Source organism: Hevea brasiliensis, chromosome 14 (genome assembly GCF_030052815.1).
Source record: "Hevea brasiliensis isolate MT/VB/25A 57/8 chromosome 14, ASM3005281v1, whole genome shotgun sequence".
NCBI lineage: Eukaryota > Viridiplantae > Streptophyta > Magnoliopsida > Malpighiales > Euphorbiaceae > Hevea > Hevea brasiliensis.
The window spans coordinates 17,004,850-17,027,736 of NC_079506.1; the positions used below are offsets into that span (position 1 = coordinate 17,004,850).

The 22,887-nt window shown below is 30.3% G+C and overlaps 4 protein-coding genes and 1 pseudogene across 4 annotated transcripts; 1 reads left to right on the plus strand and 4 right to left on the minus strand.

Moving 5' to 3' along the window:
- The first annotated feature begins 1,895 nt into the window (after window positions 1–1,895).
- On the plus strand, window positions 1,896–4,450 carry LOC110651171 (uncharacterized). Its single transcript, XM_021806421.2, has 4 exons — window positions 1,896–2,122; window positions 2,888–3,059; window positions 3,727–3,843; window positions 4,100–4,450. Exons 1-4 carry the CDS (start codon window positions 2,007–2,009, stop codon window positions 4,271–4,273), a joined length of 579 nt encoding a protein of 192 aa, XP_021662113.1. The 5' UTR covers window positions 1,896–2,006; the 3' UTR covers window positions 4,274–4,450.
- Window positions 4,451–5,950: 1,500 nt separating this feature from the next.
- Window positions 5,951–9,677, minus strand: LOC110651172 (uncharacterized protein At4g38062). Its single transcript, XM_021806422.2, has 2 exons — window positions 9,525–9,677; window positions 5,951–8,702 (listed from the first exon to the last, which is right to left on the minus strand). The coding sequence occupies exon 2, from the start codon at window positions 8,667–8,669 to the stop codon at window positions 6,336–6,338; it is 2,334 nt and encodes a 777-aa protein (XP_021662114.2). The 5' UTR covers window positions 8,670–8,702; window positions 9,525–9,677; the 3' UTR covers window positions 5,951–6,335.
- A 1,173-nt stretch (window positions 9,678–10,850) lies between these two features.
- Window positions 10,851–14,210, minus strand: LOC110651173 (disease resistance protein RPM1-like; annotated as a pseudogene).
- LOC110670582 (disease resistance protein RPM1-like) lies at window positions 14,205–16,225 on the minus strand. Its single transcript, XM_058135296.1, has one exon. The coding sequence runs from the start codon at window positions 16,077–16,079 to the stop codon at window positions 14,520–14,522; it is 1,560 nt and encodes a 519-aa protein (XP_057991279.1). The 5' UTR covers window positions 16,080–16,225; the 3' UTR covers window positions 14,205–14,519.
- Window positions 16,226–20,350: 4,125 nt separating this feature from the next.
- Window positions 20,351–22,340, minus strand: LOC110673478 (disease resistance protein RPM1). The gene has a single exon (XM_021836626.2). It carries the CDS (start codon window positions 22,190–22,192, stop codon window positions 20,579–20,581), a length of 1,614 nt encoding a protein of 537 aa, XP_021692318.2. The 5' UTR covers window positions 22,193–22,340; the 3' UTR covers window positions 20,351–20,578.
- Window positions 22,341–22,887: the final 547 nt, after the last annotated feature.

A 22,887-nucleotide genomic window follows, 5' to 3' on the forward strand; every position in this document is an offset into this window, starting at 1 on the left:
TTGAGTTTATATAGATATATAGATATACAATATAAAATTATCATACAAAGAACACAAAAATGAAATCAAGGCCACTGCTTATTCTCAAAAAAAAAAAAAAAATACTGCATCAAGAAATGGAAGCCTATTTTCAGAATTTGACAGCAAATCCAAATGGAAAATTCTCAAAAAAAAAAAATCCTTTTCTTACCATACTAACCAATGCACAGAGAGTATTCTAAACCCATAGGAAAATTTTCAACTAGAAATCTTAATAGACTTCACTTAGCTTTCTTTTTTTTTTTTTTCTCTTTGAACCTCTGTGAGAACTTTCCATTGCTCCTCTCTATTTCGTGCTAAGTCCCAGAATCTTTCTACTCCCTGCTTCTCTCAGTAAAATCCTTTCGTCTTCAACATTCACTTTTAGCTCCTTGTTCCTTAGCCTGGGAACGTCAACTTTGAAAATGTGGGCTATTAAAATCTCCTTCCAATTGATTCATGCACTTACAAAAGATGAGGTTTCCATTGAAAAGGAGAAAAAAGAAGTTAGAACAATTGGTGGTTATGAAATAGTGGAAAGAGAACTCGTCTAATAAGTCTTAGATATTTAGAGAAAATGGATCGAAGATGTTAGACTGACAACTATCAAAGAAAGGATTAATTGACATGGTGATGTGGGCATGAAATTTGACAATGACGAATATCAACCTGGTCCGCATATTACTCGAGAATTGCTCAAGTTTCCAAATAAAAATTTAACGATAAAGTAAATTTGACAATTTTTTGGCATCATCAATTATTTAAGAGATTTCATTTTTCATATCTCTAAATATATCAGTCAGCTTTCAAAAATACTAAAGAATCAGCAAACTACAACTGTTCAAAGAAAGTATTAAATTTACTTTATTGTTAAATTTTTATCAAAAAATTTAAACAATTCTTGAGTAATATGCGGACCAGACTGATATTTATTATTTTCAAATTTCATGCCCAAAACCTCAATATCAAATTGGGCTGATCTTCGTTTGATTAGGGTTACAATATTTTTACCTAATTTTTTTTTTCCAATATCTTGACAATAATAATATACGTAGCCGTATTAAAAAGAAATATGTGAGCATTAATTTTACGTCGTTGCACGTGTTAGTTTCAGTTATTAGTCTAATAAAAGCAAATATTAAAATATTAAAATTTTTAAAGGTCAAATATTAAATATTGATAAATAAAATGTGAGGGATTAATGGACTTTTTTCCATAAATTTTTCCGTAAAGTTCAGAGCCAAATGATTGCAAAATGAAATGTCAATCTTTTCCTTTGAAGGTTATGCTTTTAGAGCGGTAGTGGTCCCTTTTACAATCATAACATTGAAAATAAAATAAAAGTTTAAGAAATTAAATTATTTTAAATTAAAAATCAATTAACAAAGTTAATGAAATTTAGATTGTAAAAGTTAATTTAATAGCAAAATTAATTTTTAATAATTAAATTTTTACTAAAAAATATGCATGAATTCTACTGTGCTTCAAAGATTTAATAGTGATTTACCTAAAAAATAGCGAGACTTAACAATATGGCCGTTAAGATTTTTTTTTTAAAATGTTTTATTTTAAATATTTTTAAAAAATAATTTTAAAAAATTGTTTAATTTTTCTAAATTAATTTTTAAATTTTAATTAATATATTTTAAAATAATACTTTTTCGTCATAGTTTTAATATCAATACTAAATAAGTATTTTAAATTTAATTTAAAAATATAATTTCATCTATAATTTTATATTATTAAAACAAAATTTTCATAAAATTGATTACAATTACACTAATAAATTTTTTATATTTAAGAATTAAGATATTAAATAATATATATATAATTTATTAATAAAATTCTTTGAATTTTACATTCATTTACACAAAGAAAGAATTCTTAAAAAAAGGGTAAGAACCCTTAAAAAATGGAGGAAAAGTCTCAGAATTGTTATCTCCTTCTGACGCAAACCAATCAAGACTTCAGGAGAGGGGGACAAAGAAATGGCCATGGGAGAGGAGAAGGTGAAAACTGAAGCTATGCAGATAATAGGCTTGTTTCAAATCTTGCCGAAATTGGTTGTCTTCGACCTAGATTACACTCTCTGGCCATTCTACTGGTATCCATTCTCATCTCCAAGTTTTGTATTTTTTCACGGTGTTAGTTGTAAAGTTGAATTATTAGATACTAGAAATCTGATCATGTAACATGCTGAAATCTTCTTAATCATCTTTCGGTTTCCTGTTTTTACCTTTCTTTTTGGGTGTTTGTGTTCTGGGTACTTTTTATCTGGTTCCAATTGAAGCTAGTTTGTTTTGCTACAGGTCATGTTGGTTCAAACGTATCAAATCCTTCTTGATTCTGGGTCATTTGTAGTTGTTCAATTTAGTAGTGATCTAAAATGCTTCAGACCTAACTGTGTGTAGTGTAGATAGTGGGTTCAACCTCATGGAAGAGGAAGAAAAGAAACAAACAGCAAGGTGTTTCAGGGATATGAAGTTGTTGTGCTTCTCACTGCTGCTATTTGGCGTAAATTATTTATTGTTTGTTTCAGTGCGATGTTCAGTTCTGGATTTTGAATTTGAAGGATTTATGGAATCGGTTTCTTAAGGTTTGGCTGTTTGATATATGTTGTCATACACCTATTAGATTTTTTTTTCTTCTTGTAGATGGAATGTGCATGTATATGTGTGTGCTTAGGTATAAACACTAATATCAGTACTTTATAGCATGATAACTGTAATTGCAGAGTCATGCATCTTTGCCTCCAATCAAAACTATGTATTAAACTTGATTTTGTTGCCATTAGAATGGTATTTTGCCCTTCTCTATAGATGCCTATATGGTTTGAGATCTAATGTCTATATGAATCTTGTAATTTCAGTGAATGCCGCTCAAAACGTGAAATGCCATCTTTGTATCCCGATGCTAAAGGCATATTATATGCACTCAAGGACAAGGGAATAGATGTTGCTATTGCTTCACGATCACCAACCCCAGATATTGCAAAAACATTTCTTGACAAATTGAGCATCAAATCAATGTTTGTAGCCGATGTAAGTTAATTAATTTTTTTTTCTTTGTTTTTCCCTTTCTTTCTCTCTAATCATATTGTATTCTTTTTTCTTTGCTATTTATCACACATGAAATGGGAAAAGTCAGCAAATAAATTTAAAGCTTTATCTAGAGCACGACCAGCTGAGTTTTTAGCTCTGTAGGTCCTAGAACAAAATGTGAAAGATGCACTGATTTAGCAACAGGACGTTGTAAACTGATATGTGCTAAATTACTTTCCTACCTCTTTCAGTATTTCAGAAATGTGTGCACCGTTCAGGTGGTATCATGTTAGCCATATGACTTTTATTTAGGAATGCTTATTGAAGTAACAGAACTAATAATGCTTGGTTTAATTTATCATATCATTAGAAATGAATCACTTCTATTTGTTCAATGTTCAAACTATATACAGAATAAGACAAGGTGATTGACAAGCAAAATAATTTCTTATTATGAACCAATGACTGTCTGAATTCTGTTGAATTGGCAAGTTCAAGAAAGTATTCATAGTATTGCACTTGTGTTGACTTATGTTCATGATTGGCATGATTCCTTGGTGAACTAAGCTTTATTAGGTGGCTGAACTTGCTTTTAAAGAAAAGTTACAAATTAGGAATCATCCCTTGATGTGGCTTCCAAAGTGACAGACTCATTTTAATTGTTCAGGAGATATTTTCCAGTTGGACTCACAAGACTGAGCATTTCCAGAGGATTCATTCAAGGACTGGGGTACCCTTTAACTCGATGCTCTTTTTTGATGATGAGGATAGGAACATCGAGGCGGTAAAATTAGTCTTTCTAAATCTCTTTTCATTGAAATTTTATTTTGTCCTGCCATTTGGTTGATGAGTGGCATCTCAATAAAAATCTCTTTTCATTGAAATTTTATTTTGTCCTGCCATTTGGTTGATGAGTGGCATCTCAATATCAAGTTGAACCTCTAAATCTTGGAAATTTGTAGTGAAATACTAAGAATTCGTACTTATTGTGGGGGTGCATGTCACTCATTTAACTAAAATATTTTTAACTGGAATGCCAGGTTTCAAAGATGGGAGTAACAAGCATTCTAGTAGAAAATGGGGTTAATCTTGGAGCATTGAGACAAGGGCTCACAAAATTCTCTCAAAATGTCAATGCATCTGAGAAGAACAAGCAAAGATGGCTGAAATTTTCACAAAATCCAAATTCGTCTAAGAGGAAAGAGCGAGAATGAAGGAATAAATATTTAAGACATTAAAGTTAAAACTCCTTTTGATTGTTACATTATAATCAAAATTTGCTCTATCAATCATACCAAAGAAATGCTTTTTTCAGTGTTTGTTATTCTCTTTGGAGCAGTTAAAGAGAATTGAAAATATATACGGTATTTCATCCCTGCTTATTCATCTGATATCATTGTGTCAAACAGCAGTAGTTGCAGTGCACAGCTTATTGCTATCATCATTTTATACAAGCTGCAAATGTCTATGCAGCAAATTTAGTTAATATGTGTTTCCCCCTTATCCCTCTCTAATCTCTTTACTATGCTGTGTCTTACAGTAGCTATAAAGTGCAATATTGGTTTTTTCCATAAAATATACGTACTTTTTTAAATCAGATGACAGATGCTGTATGTTCATGTAAATACTAAAGGAAGGAATCTTCAATATACACTTTCATTTATGCTTTAATACTTTAATCAATTTGCAGTTATTTATCCACTTGATTGTTCAGAATAGCTGAAGCCATAGTATTGTTCAAAAAGCTATTTCTTTATACTGTGGTTGAGTGCCTTCTGAGATTGAATTGGCAGCCTCGATTTTAGGCAATAGAGCATAACCAATATCGTTTACTTCTCTTCTCCCCCATTCACACTGTACCCATCACTAATTTAGGTTTAAAAATTCCTCTGTTGATGGTTTCATATTCCTGTTCAGTCATGATTTCTCCACTTTGATTTACAATTTAATTTACAATTTAATTTTTGAAGTTTTGTTTCTAATTCTTGTACTGTGGCATCTCTCTCTAGGTGCAATTTATGTTTATATCTCTCTCATTCTAAACTAGTAACCTAGCTCCAAGTCAAAAAAGAGGAAATTTGCAAGTATTTTTATGATCCTCAACTTCTATTCCTTCTTCTCTACATGGGTTTGAATTTCTCAATCATTCTCGCATACTTTTCCCCATGTTCTTGTGTTGGGAAATTCTTTGTTTTTCAATCCTTTCGTGCATTATCCAATGTGTTGAACTTCTTTCTTGACTGATTTAATTTTCATTCCATTTTGAGAAGCATACTTTTTAGCTCTATAGTGAAAATCAGATTCTCTGTGTTTATGTGTGTGTGTTGCAGATATACATTTGTCCCTGCTTGTTAATGTGCATTGTTGTGTGGTCTTCTACAATGCTGATGTTTGGATTAATTTTGAATTGCAGTTTGGCAAATAAATTTACTTTGCTCTCTTGGTCAGTAAGAGTGCTTATTTTCTATAATAATTTATTCAATTTATAATTATAGTAACTCTTTGATTATACAGAGATTGAGAGAGAGATATATTCTTACGAGTTATGACATTGAATTTCTTCTTTTTTTTTTTTTTAATATATGTTTTATAATGATTCTTTTAAAAGAAAGTAATTACTAAATAAGGTGACATCTATTTTTTTTTCCACTCTGATTTTTTTATCCCTAAATTGATATTTTATTTGTTATTTTATAACTACTTTTTATATCTGATTGATCTATATCATAATCGTATTTTTCCAAAAAAAAAGAAAGGAAAGAAAATCAGTTGGCAATCAGCATTCTATCAGGAAAAAAAAAAACAACAATAGTAAACCCAGTTGCATTCACAAGACTGATACTGAAGACCAAGCCTAATTTTAGATTAGCAATAAATGTAAACAGCCACTCTAACAAAGCAAACTTTTGAACAAATAAATTAGTTAAACACATATTCAACATATAGTAATTTTGAAAGTACACTTGCGAGATAGAATCAGATGATTCTAGCTACCAGTTTTTCTGTAACACAAAATTCAGCAAAAGTTGTACCTCTAAGCTTTAGACACAAAATTGCTCTTCGCACTTTCTTAATGTCATCTACACTCGAAGGTCTAAGATTGAATTTGGGTTGGTGTAACAATGTAGATGTATATTATATACACATGGAGAACACCAAAGCATAGAATAGCTAGAGATGTAAATCTTCGACACTGGAATGAAATTCTGAAACCAGTTCTAATGGAATACCTCTGGGAATTGGGAGGTTTCATGAGAATATAAATCCTTCTAAATGTTACGAATGGTTTAGCTCTTTCAATGGTGTTCTTTCATAAGTAACTGCTTGAAATTTCGTTGTTGAGGGACAAAATGTGCTGTCTGCATTGTCTTGCGACTCACACAGCTCATTACTTGCTTTCAAATCCGTCCCAGGTCTACACTCTTCCTCGCAAATGTGCAATATCTTCTCCAAAAGTTTCATCAGTTCAACATCTTTGCAACACAATTCATCAATCTGGTCACATATATCCTCAACTTGAGCCAACATATCCTCCCTTTCTGCATTTTGCTTCATCACATCTTGAAGTAGAACTCCTTCAAACACAAATCTACCCTCCGTGTTTTTTTGCTGCTTCCAAAATTGATTCATTGAAATTTCATTATCCAAAATGTTAGCTTCCAGCAATGCTTGATGATGCATTGCCTCATCCTTTGAATGAGGCAAGAACTCCTGATACGACAGTTTCTGTTGTATATTCTGCTCCTGTTTCTGAAGATCTTTAGTGCACTGTTCTTCCTTATTTGGCAACTTTAAAAGGCTAATTTTCTCTTGTTCACGCAGTTGCTCAGATTCTAGCATTGCAAGAATGGCACCTTCTGAATCTCTTCTGAAAGATTCTTGCTTCAAGCAAATGACAGCTTTCTGGAGATTATCTGTGCAATTAGCTTCCTCTTCAGCAAGCTGGAGAAGACTTTCCCTGTCATTTGTGGAAACCACCTCTGCCTCTGGTTTCACTGCTGCTGCAGCTTCAAGTGAAACAATCTGTTTGTGATCATCTATGCTTTGCTCTTGCTCAACTGTTTCCTCATGACTGTCAAGCCCTTCCTCCAAGAGAGTTGGCTGCAGTTCCATAGGATCCAGTGACTCTACCTTCTTCAAAAAGGAAGCTACTTGCTTATGATATTCCTCAAGATAGAGATGAGTTCTGCTTAGAGCATTGTTTGTCATCTCCAACTGCTTCATGAGGAGGCTAATCTTATCTTCCTTCTCTTTGTTGAGCAGCTCAATCTCAGCGTTTGCATTCATTAAATTCGAATATGCTTCTGAAAATTCTGATTGTAAGACCATAAGCATTATAAAATTCGCTTTGTTCAAAATCTCAACAGCAGAATGCAAATTTTCCACCTCTATCTGAACCTCCTGCATTTGTTTTTCTTTTTTCTTCATTTCACATTCACAACTATTTACTTCCAATTTTAATTGTTCCATTTGAGAAATCCATTCAAATTCTCTTTCTTTGAGGTTTGTGAAACAGTTACTATGCTCCTGCTCTAAGCCTTTGATCTTATCACTCATCACCTTCAGCAAAGCATTGGCATAACTGTTTTCAGCTTCTTGAAGTACTTTATGAGAATCCACCAATTCCCAATTCCTTAGCTCAAGTTGAGAAATTTTATATTCCATTTCCTTTGCAAGTGCCTCTTTCTTTGCCACTAAATTTCTTAACATTGCAATCTCTTCATCCCTCTCACTGGTCAAGTTTTCCAACTTTGACTTCTCCTCTAGGGATTGGTTAAATACATAACCAAAACGAGATTCTAATTCTGATACTTGAATTTCCAGAACTTTTCTCCTGCTCTCTTCATGATCTAAAGCTTGGCTGCACATCTCTAGACGAGTTTGAAAATCTTCTGAGATTCTGATTTGAGAATCCAAGCTAGTCTGCAATGAAGATATTTCTTCAAGTAGCACTGAATTCTTTCTTTCCCACTCCTCCTTAAGCAAATGAAACTGGTCTTGGAAGCCTTCACGAGCCTTTTCAAGTTGGTTAAACTGTTCTTGCTTCCATTTAAGCTGCTCCTGAACATTTGTGCAATCCTCCTCCAATTTCTGGATTATATCATCCCTTTTCGCTAGTTCTTCTGATGTTTGGGCCCTTTTCTCTGCTTCAAGACATTTCTTCTCAGAATCCAGTAATTGTCTTTTAAGACCCACAATCTGCTCATTACTCACACAAAGCTTTTGTATCAATTCTTTGTTCTTTGATGATGCTTCATCTAAAGCCAGTACTGTCACTTTGTTTTCTTCTTCCAATTTATGCAACTTCTCCCTACAATTAGCACGGAGTTTTTCATTCTCAGAACTCAAATCCTTTAGAGACAGTTCCTTTTCATGCAAACTGGATTTGAGGAATTCAATGCATTTCCTTGCTTCAGATATCTCCACAGACTGGGCATCTATTACTCGAGCCTTCTCCTCAATCTGTAGTTGAGCTTCTTCAAATTTAACTAATTGATCTTCATGAACTTTCTTTAAGCACTCAAACAATTCAGATTTGGTTCGGTATTCATCCTGGAGCTTCTCCATCTCTGCTTTGACTTTATCTAAATATTTATAAATTTCCTCCATTTCCCTTGCCACCGTAGAGATTTTCCAGGACTCCTGTTGCAGTTAAAGGTGAGAATTTGCTTACATCTTCAAGTGATTGGTTTTAAAGTACCAACATTTTTGTGAGAGTCTCACACTAGCAACAAAAATGCAAACAAGCCAGCGAGTAAAAAGGCAATATTTTTCACTTATCTTCCAGAGTATTTCCTGGGAACCGTAAATCAAGCAATGAAAATTGCAATTTTAATTTCTAACCACTGGAGAGATTAACAAACAAATGTGGCTTCCACAAAATGACATAAACAGAAAATAGAGGGAGAAAGAGGTTGCATTTTGTCATTATTTAAGTGCCCATAAATAGCAAATTTAAGCCACTTGAATGAAGAAGAAATATTTTGGAATTGTTCCCATAATGACATAATTTAGGCTCAAAATCTCTCAAAAAAAAAAACATTTATAGGTTAAACTTAAAAAGATAAAAAAAAAAATCATCAAATAATACATATTTTCTTTGTGGCGCTCCGGAAAATAACCAATTAATAAACATGCATAAATACTTGCAGAATTAGATCCTGACATTGCTAAGAATATTACTTCTAATTAAAGTATCTTTTTCTTTGTTGGAAGATAGCATTTAAAAGATTCCAGGTATTAATGGGGATCCCTACTAATCAAATTCCCAATGCCCGGATGCACAGAACCAAGCGCAAAAACACATTATTCTTTTGTCCTGCACTTTCTTAGTAAACAAGCAGAAATCAAAACAACCGAGTTGGCAATATGGACAGAAAAATGTAAAAGTAAACTTCTTGGTCATGAATTGAGAGCGAAAAGAGTTGGCAAATTAGCAGAAGAGTTGGATCCACAATTACATACCTGTAAGCTATGCAGAATCAGAGCAGTGCCATTAATGGGAGGGAGGGAAAGAATATTTTTGGAGTGAGAAATGGGAAAGTTTAAGTAAAATTTTTGGAGAGCGGGAAGAAGGTGCTTTCATTTGGACTTCAACGATTCAATTGAATGCCATTGAAATTTTTTTGGCGCTGTTGTATAGTTTTTATTCATTTTTCATTCCATTGACCAAAGAAAAATTCAAACATTTTTTAATAAATAAAACATGTAGACTGCTCCATAAAATATTTAATAAATAACATTCGAAAATATGAATAGAAATGTTAAATTTGACATTCTCTTAAAGCGACGTTTAATGAAGATTCTGAGAAAATTTTCACTAAAAAAAATTGATATCTTATATCAATGACCCCACGGTTTACTCTGATTTTCTATATGAACTTGAGACATGTGGTTTTAATTTCAATTTTAGTTCAGATCTGCTTAAAAACTAGAATCAAACTAAAATTTCTGTATAGTTTTTATTCATTTTTCATTTCATTGACCAAAGAAAAATTCAAAAATTTTTTAATAAATAAATCGTGTAGACTGCTCCATAAAATGTTTAATGAATAACATCTGAAAATATGAATAGAAATCGCTAAATTTGACATTTTCTTAAAGCGACGTTTAATAAAGATTCTGAAAAAATTTTCACTAAAAAAAATTGATATCTTATATCAAGGACCCCACGGTTTACTCTGATTTTCTATATGGACTTAAGACGTATGGTTTCAATTTCAATTCTGATTCCTAATCTGTTTAAGAACTGGAATGAAATTCAACGATTCAATTGAATGCACAAAATTTTTTTTGGAATTTCATTTTCTAATTGAGAGCTCGTTAGTATTATGAAAAATATTTTTAATATATTTTACTATTTAAAGTACTTAATAAAATTAATTAAAAAAATTAAATTATTTTTTAAAAATAATTTTATTTTTTAAAAAATTATTTAAAATTAAAAAAAATTATACATAAAATAAATAAATATCATTATTTTAATTTACAATAAAATAAAACTATTATACATATGGTGATTGTATTTTATAATTTCTCTGAATAAATATTTTAATAATAGAAAATATTTTATTAAATGTGTAGGAAAAATAAAATATTTATTTATAAAAAAGTTATCGATTAAATATTTTAAAATTATAAATAAATCAAAATAATCCTAAAATATAGAAAAAAAAGGATAGTGTTTATAATATGAAAATAATTATGGTATATAATCCAGCATATGATGGCAACGTTATGGAATTATGAACGAATAATAATAATAATTCATTCGATGCCGGTCCATGAAAATGAGATATGATGGCCTTATAAGGTTGAAATTAGAGCCCAAATATCAAAGCCCGAGGCCTTCCACCTTAATCCAACAAGTAAAATGTATCCAATATATGCTATCAACAGTGTAATTATTAATAAGAAACAAAGGATCCACCCCTGTTTCAAGGTTTACAAAACAAAGATTCGATTCTGTCATTAGCTACCTTGCTTCCTTTGTTGATTCCTCAGTCAATACAGAAATTTGAAATATGCTTGATCTTGTAATTTTCTTCACCTCTCAATCTTCTTGTTAGGTCCCCTTGCGATTTCCGTAAACAAAGCTCTTGAATCGTAGAGATGTGCTGCAAACCTTCAGGAAGAAATCTTAAATTCAAACAAAATTCAAACTTAAGACTCTTCAAACTTGGAAAAGCTCCCTTTACAATTTATGTCCACTCCACTAGATCCCTTGAAGTAATGGACAATGTTTCCAGCTCCGGATATCCACCTGCCTCACAAAACTCTTTACCAATGATATTTGCCTTATAAGCTTCATCTAAAACGAGATGTTTTAATTTAGGAAGAAACTGAAGATGGATTCTCCAAGAGATTAGAATAACTTAATTCTAGACTCATAAGGTTTTCAATGGAGGCAAACCAATTAGGCATTTCAAATAGCCCACCATGTAAAGTAAGCTCTTGAAGATGAGGTGTAGGAGAAAATGATTCCAATTCAGGCAATGGTGTGCCAAGGTAGGTATTTTCTACACTTAGTGAGAGGAGACAAGATTTTCTAGTTTAAAAATGGCTGCAAATAGCTCACTGGCATGATCCTCGCACACATTATCAACATCAAGGTTGCGTAAATGGGTTAAAGTATACAGTTCGCTAGCAAAGCCAGAATCAACATAGACACCAGCGCATGTGTGAAGATTTACTAACGTTCCAATCCCTCTTGGAACTCTAATTCCACCATTATGTACCTTGCAATCGTTCAATAAAAGGTGCCTTAGCTGTTTAATATTCAGAATTTCTATAGGCAGTTGGTGTAGTGCTGTATATGTTACCTCCAAAGTTTGTAGTTTCTGAAGATTACCTATGTTATGCGGAAGCTTCTTTATATGTGTGCCCCCCAAGCCTAAATAAGTAAGGTAAACCAAATCTCCCACTTCATCAGACAAGCACTCTATGTCTCCCCCCAAATCCAACTCCAACATATACTGCAACGCGCAAACAGTTTGTATATACACCTGAGAAAAGTCTATAATCTTGTATGAATGGCAGGATACAGACGTCAGAGCTTAAAATTCAGCCTTAGTCTATAATGTGTCTCTTTCTTTAGTTTGCTTTCGCTTTAGTTTTTTCAGTTATTTCCTTCTATTTCTTGTGTTTTTGTTTTAGTCTCTTACTGCGGAGTTTAGTTTCTCTCCTTGGATGGGGATTTTGTTGTATTGTATTAGTTAGATAGATCAGATCTTGTACTAGCTCTGTGAGGGATGTTTCGAAGATATGAGATGGTTGAATTTGCAGTAGCTCTTCCCAGGCTTGGCCAATAGTTGGATTTTATAGATGGGTTACCAGGTGTGAAAGACGAGTGTCTTAGAAATGAGTCTTGTAATTGGCAACGAGTCTCTTGGAAATGAGTCTTGCAATTGGCCACCTTTTTGTCTAGACTTGAGTTGGTAAAGTGCTTGGTAGAGTGGCTTGGACTTTGGCCAAAGGGTTTTGAGCCTGGAATCCTATTGTTGTACCTTTATTCTTCTATGAATGAATGAATAGATGGTTTGCACCATTAAAAAGAAATTTAAATAATATATATATATATATATAAATATATATATATATATATATATATATATATATATATATATATATATATATAAACTATAATTGCAAAAAAATATACTTTTTTATCATTATTAATAATTAATTCACAATATGTATATATTAAATTAAATAAAATTTATTAATAATAATTAATATATAATAAATAAATAAATAAATAAATATGTACATTTTTATCGTCAATAATAATTAATGTGCATATTAAATAAAACTTATCAGACTTATTATTACTATTAATTAATATTTTACTTAATATATATACTCCTAATTGATGCATGACTTTTTAGTTTCTTTATACTTATTAAAAATTTACCTAAAACATATCTTATCACCTCTCTCTCTTAATTGGGTGAAATAAAGAGTAATTAAATCAAATTACATAATATTTTATTATAATTTAAGTGATTTAATTACTTTATTAATCATTATGCAAAAACCTTAGATGATAGATAAAAGTCGACAGAAGTAATATTAAATAAAGTTCTTCAATCTTACTAATACCACTAATTAATATTTGACTTTTAATTTATTAATGCTTAATATATAAATTAAAATAATATATATATATATATATATATATATATATATATATATATTTAAAATCATAATTGCAAAAAGTTCTTAAATTTGGAACTAATAAGTATAAAAAATTAAAAATACAATCAAATAACTAAGTGATACATGTCCATAATTTTAATGTATGTTAGTTTTTATCTTTCTTTAGCTACTTCCTTCATTCACTTTTGTTTGTTACTTTTTAAAAATTATTTTATTTAAAATTATTTATCATTTAAAAAATTTTTTTTTTCTCAAAAGTTAGATAACAGATTCAATTATCAATAAAAACCATTAAAAAGTGCCATAATTAAAGAAAAGACAAACAAAGCTCATGCCAAATTCAACTAGGTTGAACAGATTTCGGTTCAAATAAAAAAATTGACTCGAATTGAATTAATTCGGTTCAATCAGTTCGATTTTAAAATTTAATCAGTTCGATTTAATTTTACATGATAAAAATTTCTGTTATTTCGGTTCGATTCAATTTTAAAGAGAAAAAATTAATTAAATCGACCGAACTGAATAGTAATTTATATAGAGAATTGGTTATCATAAGATTGAAACTCTTGGATAATTTATGTGAAGGTCATAGATTTTGTTCTCTTCACCTCAATTTTCTATCAAACCAAACAGAAAATTTTCCAATAACTACTATTAAAAAAAAAAATACAAATGATTTTCATGGTGAAACCAGAGAAAACAAAATTTTGGTTCTTTTCCTTTAATTTTGTGTATAACTCAAGAATAGTACAATGACATTACCACATGCAATAATTTATGTTTAATTATATTTTTATCAATAATATTTAATTATATTTTTTATTAATAAATTATAAATTAATATCAAATTATAAGTAAATTATATTTTTAATGAGTTCAATTAAATCTAATAAAATAAAATATTTCACTTTGATTATATTCACTTATCTATGAAATTTCAATTAATGTAGAGAAAAGTAAGATACTGATGGATACAACGGAGAACGATGCCATTAAAAGAGGAGATTTCATTCATAATTTTCATGAAAAATACAGAGAAAAAGCAAGATATTGATAGCAAACAAACAGGTTTAGATAACCTCATAATCTAGCAAATAACATAGACGAATATATGCTAACAACACTCATATTATTAAAAACAAAAATCACCAAGACAAGAAACCACCCCCGTTTCAAGGTTTACAAGCAAAGATCAAATTCTAGTAACTTCTATCATCTTGAATCATTAAAAGGGTTTTCTTTTTCTTATTTTTACCTCAATGTAGTGATAGGAGGCATTTGAGAATCAAATAATAGCTACCTTTATTCAGTGATAATCAAATTTGAAATATGCTTGATCTTGTAATTTTCTTTGCCTCTCAATCTTCTTGCTAGGTCCCCGTGGAAATGCCCTAAAAAAAGCTTTTGAATAGTAGAGATGTGTTGCAAACCTTCAGGAAGAAACCTCAAATTTTGACAAGATGATAACGCAAGCATCCTCAAACTTGGAAAAGCCCCATTTACAATCTCAATCCACTCCACCAGATCCTCTGAAGAAATTGTCAATGTTTCTAGTTGCGGATATCCACCTGCCTCGCAAAACTCTTTACCAATGATCTTTGCCTTGTATGCTTCAACTAAAATGAGATGTTTTAATTTGGGAAGAAACTGAAGAACTGAAGATGGATTCTCCAAGAGATTAGAATCTCTTAATTCCAGATTGGTAAGGTTTTCAATGGAAGCAAGCCAATTAGGCATTTCAAATAGGCCACCACGTAAACAAAGCTCTTGAAGATGAGGCGGAGGAGAAAATGATTCCAATTCAGGCAATGGTGTGCCAAGGTAGGTATTTTCTGCATTTAGTGAGAGGGAGACAAGGTTTTCTAGTTTGAAAATGGCTGCAAATAGCTCACTGGCATGATCCTCAGACACATTTCGAACATCAAGGTTTTGTAGATGGGTTAAAGTACTTAATTCACTAGCAAAGGTAGCATTAGCATAGACACCAGCACATGTGTGAAGATTTACCAACGTTCCAATCCCTCTTGGAACTCTAATTCCACCATAAGGATTCAAAAGAAGGTGCCTCAACTGTGTAATATTCAGAATTTCTTTAGGCAGTTGGTGTAGATTTGTAGATTCTAGCTCCAAAGTTTGCAGTTTCTGAAGATTACCTATTGTATTCGGAAGCTTCTTTATATTTGTGGAACTCAAACCTAAATACCTGAAGTGAACCAGATTTCCCACTTCATCAGGTAAGTTGTCTATGTTTCCAAACAAATCCAACACCAACATGAACTGCAACGCACAAACAGTTTGCAAATACACCTGAGAAAATGCTCTGAAACTCCTATCAAACAAGGATCGAATTGGGAGCGTTTTGAAGTTAGGAAGAATGTCTTTTTCATCATTGTAAATCAATGCATGGATAGGCAAAGTCGCAACTTTAGCAACAAAATCATGCTCCTCAACTTCAATAACGCATGATTTTCCATAGAATTCAGGGACTTTCACTATGCTCCAAAACAAACAATGTTCTTGTAACATCCCAAGACCAATTAATTCCATAATAATATTTGATGCTGTATCTTCCATAAGCTCCCCTGGTTCTTCAGGTATTAAACCTTGAGCTAACAACAACCGAACTATATTTCCTTTCTCCCAATAACAATTTCGGGAAAGAATATAGATATAATCTAAGCAGGATTTGAGATGAAGAGGAAGCTTTTCATAATTAGATTTGTAAGCAGCTAAAGAAGAAGCCTCACCTTCCTCTTGTTGAATAGGAGCATCAGAGAAAGCTTTTCCTGTGGGCGTCTGACCATAAAACGAATTAGAACTTTCACCATCGGAATTACGACGATTGAAGTAGAAGAGAGGCATGATTGTCAGACCAAAATAATGAGAAAACTTAGGGGTAACAGATCAGAGCAAAGGAGACCAGATCTCCTAATTCAGTGTACGGTCTTTCTTCGCTGGAGAGGAAATCAATCTAGCTAACGTTCCGACAAAAAAAAAAAATCTAGCAAACGTGCCCAAATACGTGAGCCAATCGGTTTTCAGCTAGCTGGAATCCAACAAAAGTAAAATAGTAGTGTTAATAATTGAGCTTTTCTATTATAATACAGTATAATATTATCTCATATTATCTGCATATCAGCCCGAAGAACAATATATTATTATTTTTTTATTAAAAATAATGTATTTTTATATATTTAAATATTATAATTAAAAAAATATAAATACATTATTAAAATTATATTTGCAGTTTTAAATTGAATTATTTTAGTTTTCTATTTCTACTGGTTACTTGCTGTTTTAAGATAGCAAAAAAAAAGGGATGAAGATTTTTTTCATGGAGAATTTATCAATCGAACTAAATTAAATTAAATTATTTTATTTTAATTCAATTGTAACTTTAATTTCAATTTATTTTTATTTTTATTTTTAATTATTTTAATTTGATTTAATTTAAAACCAATAGACCAAATGAATCAATCAACCTTATCCCTCTCTCTTCCTCTCTTTCTATTCACAAATTTTCTAACCCTGATTTTAATTTTAATTTTTTAATTAAGATTAAATAATAATTTTTCAATATCAATATTATTGACTGTAAATGTTGTATGATTATTTTATTAATCGAATGACACTTTCTAAAAAATAATAATTAATAAATATTAATTTGAATGTATTACAACCTAACAAAAGAAATTATCAATTAGTTAGTAAACTTATGTAATTGAAATATCCATGAATGAATTTTTGTAAGCACAGTACCTAATATAACAATTTATTTTATTATATAGCTTTTAGGTTTTATAAATTTCTCATTTAATAAATATTTAAATATTATAATTAAATATGTAATATAATAGATAGTTAATAATAAGTATATATCAAGTTAATATCAAACAAAATTTACAATTTAAACCAAAATAAAATTTGGAAAAAAAAATTTTTCTCTCTCTTATAGTATTATATATTGAAAATTTGAAGGTTGAGAATCCTTCAAGGGGAAAAAATGTAAAATTTTATATTTTTAAAATTGATATTATTGTTTCTATATAGAATTTGAGAGAAGTATGATAATTAGCTCTATATTCTCTTTAGAAATCTCTCCTTCTCCCCATCTTTTTCTATATTTTTTTTCTCTCCCCCTTTTGATTTCCTCTTTTTATTGGTAGCAACCCCTTTCCTTCTTTTTCAACTTTTTTTTTTTGTGTTTTTTCTAATAATTCTCAGATTTACCTGTTTGTAATGAATTTTAGATATATCTTCAACAGATTTTGAGTAAACAAACCCTTAAATCTATCATGCTTGATGGATCTTGATAATATGTTTTATTGTGTTTTTCCTTTTTAATTGAATTATTATGTGTTTTGTTGAGTATTTATTTTGTTTTTAAAGAAGAGTATTCGACAAGGTGAATAGGGGTGTAAACAAACCGAGCCGAGCCGAGCTTTGAAGAGTTCAAGCTCGGCTCATTATACTTTTATTCAGGCTCGAGCTCGGCTCGAGCTTTAATATTCAAGCTCGAGTTCGGCTCGTTACAAATATATTAAACTCGGCTTGATTTGAGCTCGGCTCGTATCAAACTCATTTATAATATAAACAAACTTAGCTCAAGCTCGAATTCGAGCTCGAATTAAGCTCGTTAATATTATTATATTAAAATAAAATTTAATTTAAATAAAAGTAAATTAAAAATTAAATTAATTATAATTAAAATATATTTTATCTTAATTAAAATAAATATATTTAATTAACTTTTATTTTTAAATTTTAACTTACTTTTATTTTATATAAATAATTTATTATAATAAAAGCCTAATGACACAATATAATGTATAATTAAAATTTTATCATATTTATTTTTATATTTATAAATTTTTAAGGTTTAAATTTGATTAAAATAATATTTACATTATATACATGCTTAATCTAATTTCATGATTCTTAACTAAACTTAGTAGTATTATGATTTAATTAAAAAGATTATCATATGAAACAAATTCAAGATATTATATGATATCAATATATTAATTATAATTATAATTAACTCAATTACATGTGTATGTATATACACACACAATCTAACCTCATGACACCTAACTAAATTTAATAGTATTATGATTTAATTAAAAAGATTATTATGTAATACAAATACAATATATTATATGATATCAATATATTAATGACAATTATAATAAACTCAATTACATACATATATATATATACACACACACACACACAATCTAATTTCATGGCTCTTAACTAAACTCAATAGTATTATAATTTAAATTTAACATATTAATAATTTAATTTTTAGGGAATAAGTGGATAATATTAAGTAGGAAAAGATTTAGAAGAAATAAATTTTTAAAGCGATGCATAAAGAGAAAATGCTTAGAGAGAAAGAAAAATAAGAATAATGGATAAATAGTTTAGTATTAAAATTGAATATTAATCTTTTAAAAGTTTAAAATTCATATAAAAGAAAACTAATTAAGAGATTGGAAGTGAGACTATATATAAAAAAGAAAGTAATAATAATTGTCAGATATATTAATGTTAATTTTGAAAATTAATCTTTTGAAAGTTTAAAATTTTAATAGAGAAGAAAGAGAGGAAGAAAGATATGTTTCATGTTTCAAATCACACTAACGTCAAAAGTATATAATTTTAATTTCTTTAGCAATTTTAATTTCTTTAGTAATTTAATATAAATAAAATAGTTCACAATAATTTTTATGTATTTATTATCCAATATTTTAAATTTATTCTCATATAAAAATTAACTTATTTTTTCAAAAAAATAAATCTAAAGCATAAATAACTATAAAATTATAAATATATTTTATATATTATTTATATCATATTTTTAAAGAATATATTATTTTAAAAATAATTATAAACAAAATAAATATATTTATAATATTATAAAATTGTAATAATTAATATAAATGTTTTTATAAATGAGCCAGCTCATGAACCTACTCAATGAGCCAGCTCGCGAACCTGTTCAACGAGCCAACTCGCGAGCCTATTCAACGAGCCGAGCTCGAACTCGAGCTCGAATCGAATACTGTTGAACTCGAGTTCAACTCATTTATTAAACGAACTTAAAATTCGAGCTTGAGTTCGACTCGTTTAGAAATCGAGCCGAACCGAACCGAGCTTTTATTGAGCCGAAGCTCGAATAGCTCACAAACGGTTTGGTTCATTTACATCCCTAAAGGTGAATATCAATTTATTTAGTAGAAGATGAGACCCATAAAAAGACCATGAAGTTAAAAAATGGAGCCCACAATCTATCCATTAGCCAATTTAAGGCTCTGTCAATACTATTAAATTAATTTTTCGAATAATTTATATTATTTTTTATATAAATAATTAATTTTATTTATGTAAAAATACAATGAATTTTGAAATGTGCAGAAAATTCAATTGAAACACTTCAGCCAAGAAAAACATTGTCACCAAGATACAAGTTTTCTTTTTTTTTTTTTTTTTTTTTTATATGTGTTATAGAATATAGAGAATTGGTTATCATAAAATTGAAACCCTAAGGATAGTCTATGTGACTGTAATGGATTTTGGTCCATATTAGTCTTCCCCTCAAAATTTCCATCAAACCAAACAGAAAAAATTTCTAATAACCATTATCCCAAAAACAAAATACAGTTGATTTTCATGGCGAAAACAAAGGAAACATAATTTTGGTTCTTTTCCTTTAATTTTGTGTGTACAACTCAAGAACAGTACTATGACATTATCACATCACATCCCAACAAAATCACGAATATATATGCTCTAATACCACTAGAGAAAATTGAAGATGAAATAGATAATATACTTGTGAATAAAACTTTTATTATGGAATAAATTGTAATTTTATATACTTACAGTATTATATTATTACTTATAGTATCAGCGATATTTCAATTAATATAAAAAAAATTTAATTGCTTTAAAAATTTGATTCGCTTACAACAAAGAGATTTCAACATAGACTTTTTTTCCCCCTAAAAAAGTCAACATATAATGACATGAAAGAGGAGATTTCATTGATAATTTCCATGAAAAAATTGCGAAAAATGCAGATAAAAGTAAGATATTGATGGAGAGCAAAACTCATTTGGACGAACTCATAATCCACCAAATAACATGTATCAAATATATGTTAATAGCAACACTCAAATTATTAAAAAGAAAAATCACCAAGACAAGCAGCCACCCCTGTTTCAAGGCTTACAAACAAAGATCAAATTCTAGCAATTTCTATCATCTTCAATTCTAAAAAGGATTATTTATTTATTTATTTTTACCTCAATGGAGCGATAGGAGGCATTTGAGAATCAAACAATAGCTACCTTGCTTCAAGTGATATCCAATTTTGAAATATGCTTGATCTTGTAATTTTCTTCACCTCTCAATCTTCTTATTAGGTCTCCATGCGATTGCCATAAACAAAGCTCTTGAATCGTAGAGATGTGCTGCAAACCTTCCGGAAGAAACCTCAAATTCCGACAAAATTCAAACTTAAGCCTCCTCAAACTTTGAAAAGCCCCATTTACAATCTCAGTCCACTCCACTAGATCCCTTGATGTAATGGACAACGTTTCCAGCTCCGGATATCCACCTGCCTCGCAAAACTCTTTACCAATGATCTTTGCCTTGTAGGCTTCATATAAAACGAGACGTTTTAATTTAGGAAGAAACTGAAGAATTGAAGATGGATTCTCCAAGAGATTAGAATTACTTAATTCTAGACTGGTAAGGTTTTCAATGGAGGCAAGCCAATTAGGTATTTCAAATAGGCCACCACATAAACTAAGCTCTTGAAGATGAGGTGGAGGAGAAAATGATTCCAATTCAGGCAATGGTGTGCCAAGGTACGGATTTTCTGAACTCAGTGAGAGGGAGACAAGTTTTTCAAGTTTAAAAATAGCTGCAAATAACTCACTGGCATGATCCTCACACGCATTCCGAACATCAAGGTTTCGTAAGTGGGTTAAAGTACTCAATTCACTGGCAAAGCCAGCATCAACATGGACACCAGCGCATGTATGAAGATTTACCAACGTTCCAATTCCTCTTGGAACTCTAGTTCCAGCATAAGAAGGGTAATTGTTCAACAGAAGGTGTCTCAATTGTGTAATATTCAGAATTTCTATAGGCAGTTGGTGTAGATTTGTAAGTTCTACCTCCAAAGTTTGTAGTTTCTGAAGATTACCTATAGTATGCGGAAGCTTCTTTATATGTGTGCTCCTTAGGCCTAAATAAGTGAGGTGAACCAAATCTCCCACTTCATCAGGTAAGTAGTCTATATCTCCCCACAAATCCAACACCAACATAAACTGCAACGCGCAAACAATTTGTAAATACACCTGAGAAAAGTCTATAAACTCATATAAAGGCCAGGATGCAGATGTCAGAGCTCTTGCAAACAAGGATCGAATTGGAAGGGCATTGAAGTTAGGAGGCAGGTCTTTTCCATCATTTCCAATGGATGCATGGATAGGCAAATTCGCAATTTTAGCAACAAAATCATGCTCCTCGACTTCAATGAGGCATGATTTTTTATGGAATTCAGAGATTGACACTATAATCCGAGAATAAGAACAATATTCTTCTTGAAGAATCCCAAGACCAATTAATTCCTGAATAATATTTGCTGCAGTATCTTCCATAATCTCCCCTGGTTTTTCTGGTATTAGACCTTGAGCCAACAAAAGCCGAACTACTCCTCCTTTCTCCAAACCAAAATGGTGGGAAAGAATATAGATATAATCAAAGCAGGATTTGAGATGATGAGGAAGGTTTTCATAAATAGATTTGGCAGCAGCTAAAGAAGAAGTCTGACCTTCGTCTTGTTGAATTATGGTTGGAATTGGTGCGTCTGATAAAGCTTTTCCTGTGGGCATCTCCCCAAAATACCGCTCACCAATTAGACCACCATCGGAATTACGATTGAAGGAGAAGAGAGGCATATTGATTATGAGATGAAAATGAAGAGAAATAGTAAGAACGTTGAAATGAGGTAAACTTTTTTGGTAGTGTGGGGGGTCTTTGTTTTCTAGTGTGGATGGAGCCAATCGTTTTTGTACGAGCTAGCTGGACTCAACCGGAGGGGGAAATTTATAGTCGTCTTTTAATTAACGCCCTTAGTTTTTAGAAAATTATTAATTAATCTTTTTTCTTTAAAATTTACTAATTAAACATACTAATTAATCCATGACTTCTTTAATTTTTTGCAATTACATTATTTAATTCTTAAATTTTAATTTTATTAACTAAATAATTATTATATTAAATTTTAAATCAATTTACTATTAAATTAAAGCAATTAACATCATTACTCTCATTGATAAAGCTAAATAAATACATACACTAGAATAAATCCCTTGAAAGCCTATGGATGACTGCATTACTTTGAACAAGTCATATGCCTCATTCTTGAAATTTAATTCATTCTCGGAATTTGTTGAAAAATATCCATTTTTAAAAGATTTATCTTTTTTTTTTAATAAATATGTATATTTTAAATTCCTTAGGAGTAGTTTTTGTTCTTTTCTTTTTCTTTTCCATGTATATTTTAATTCCATAGGTTGCTAAAGGTTAAATATCAACTTCCTATAAACAATTGCCGGCCATGCAATTAAAATACTCATTAAATTCAAATGAA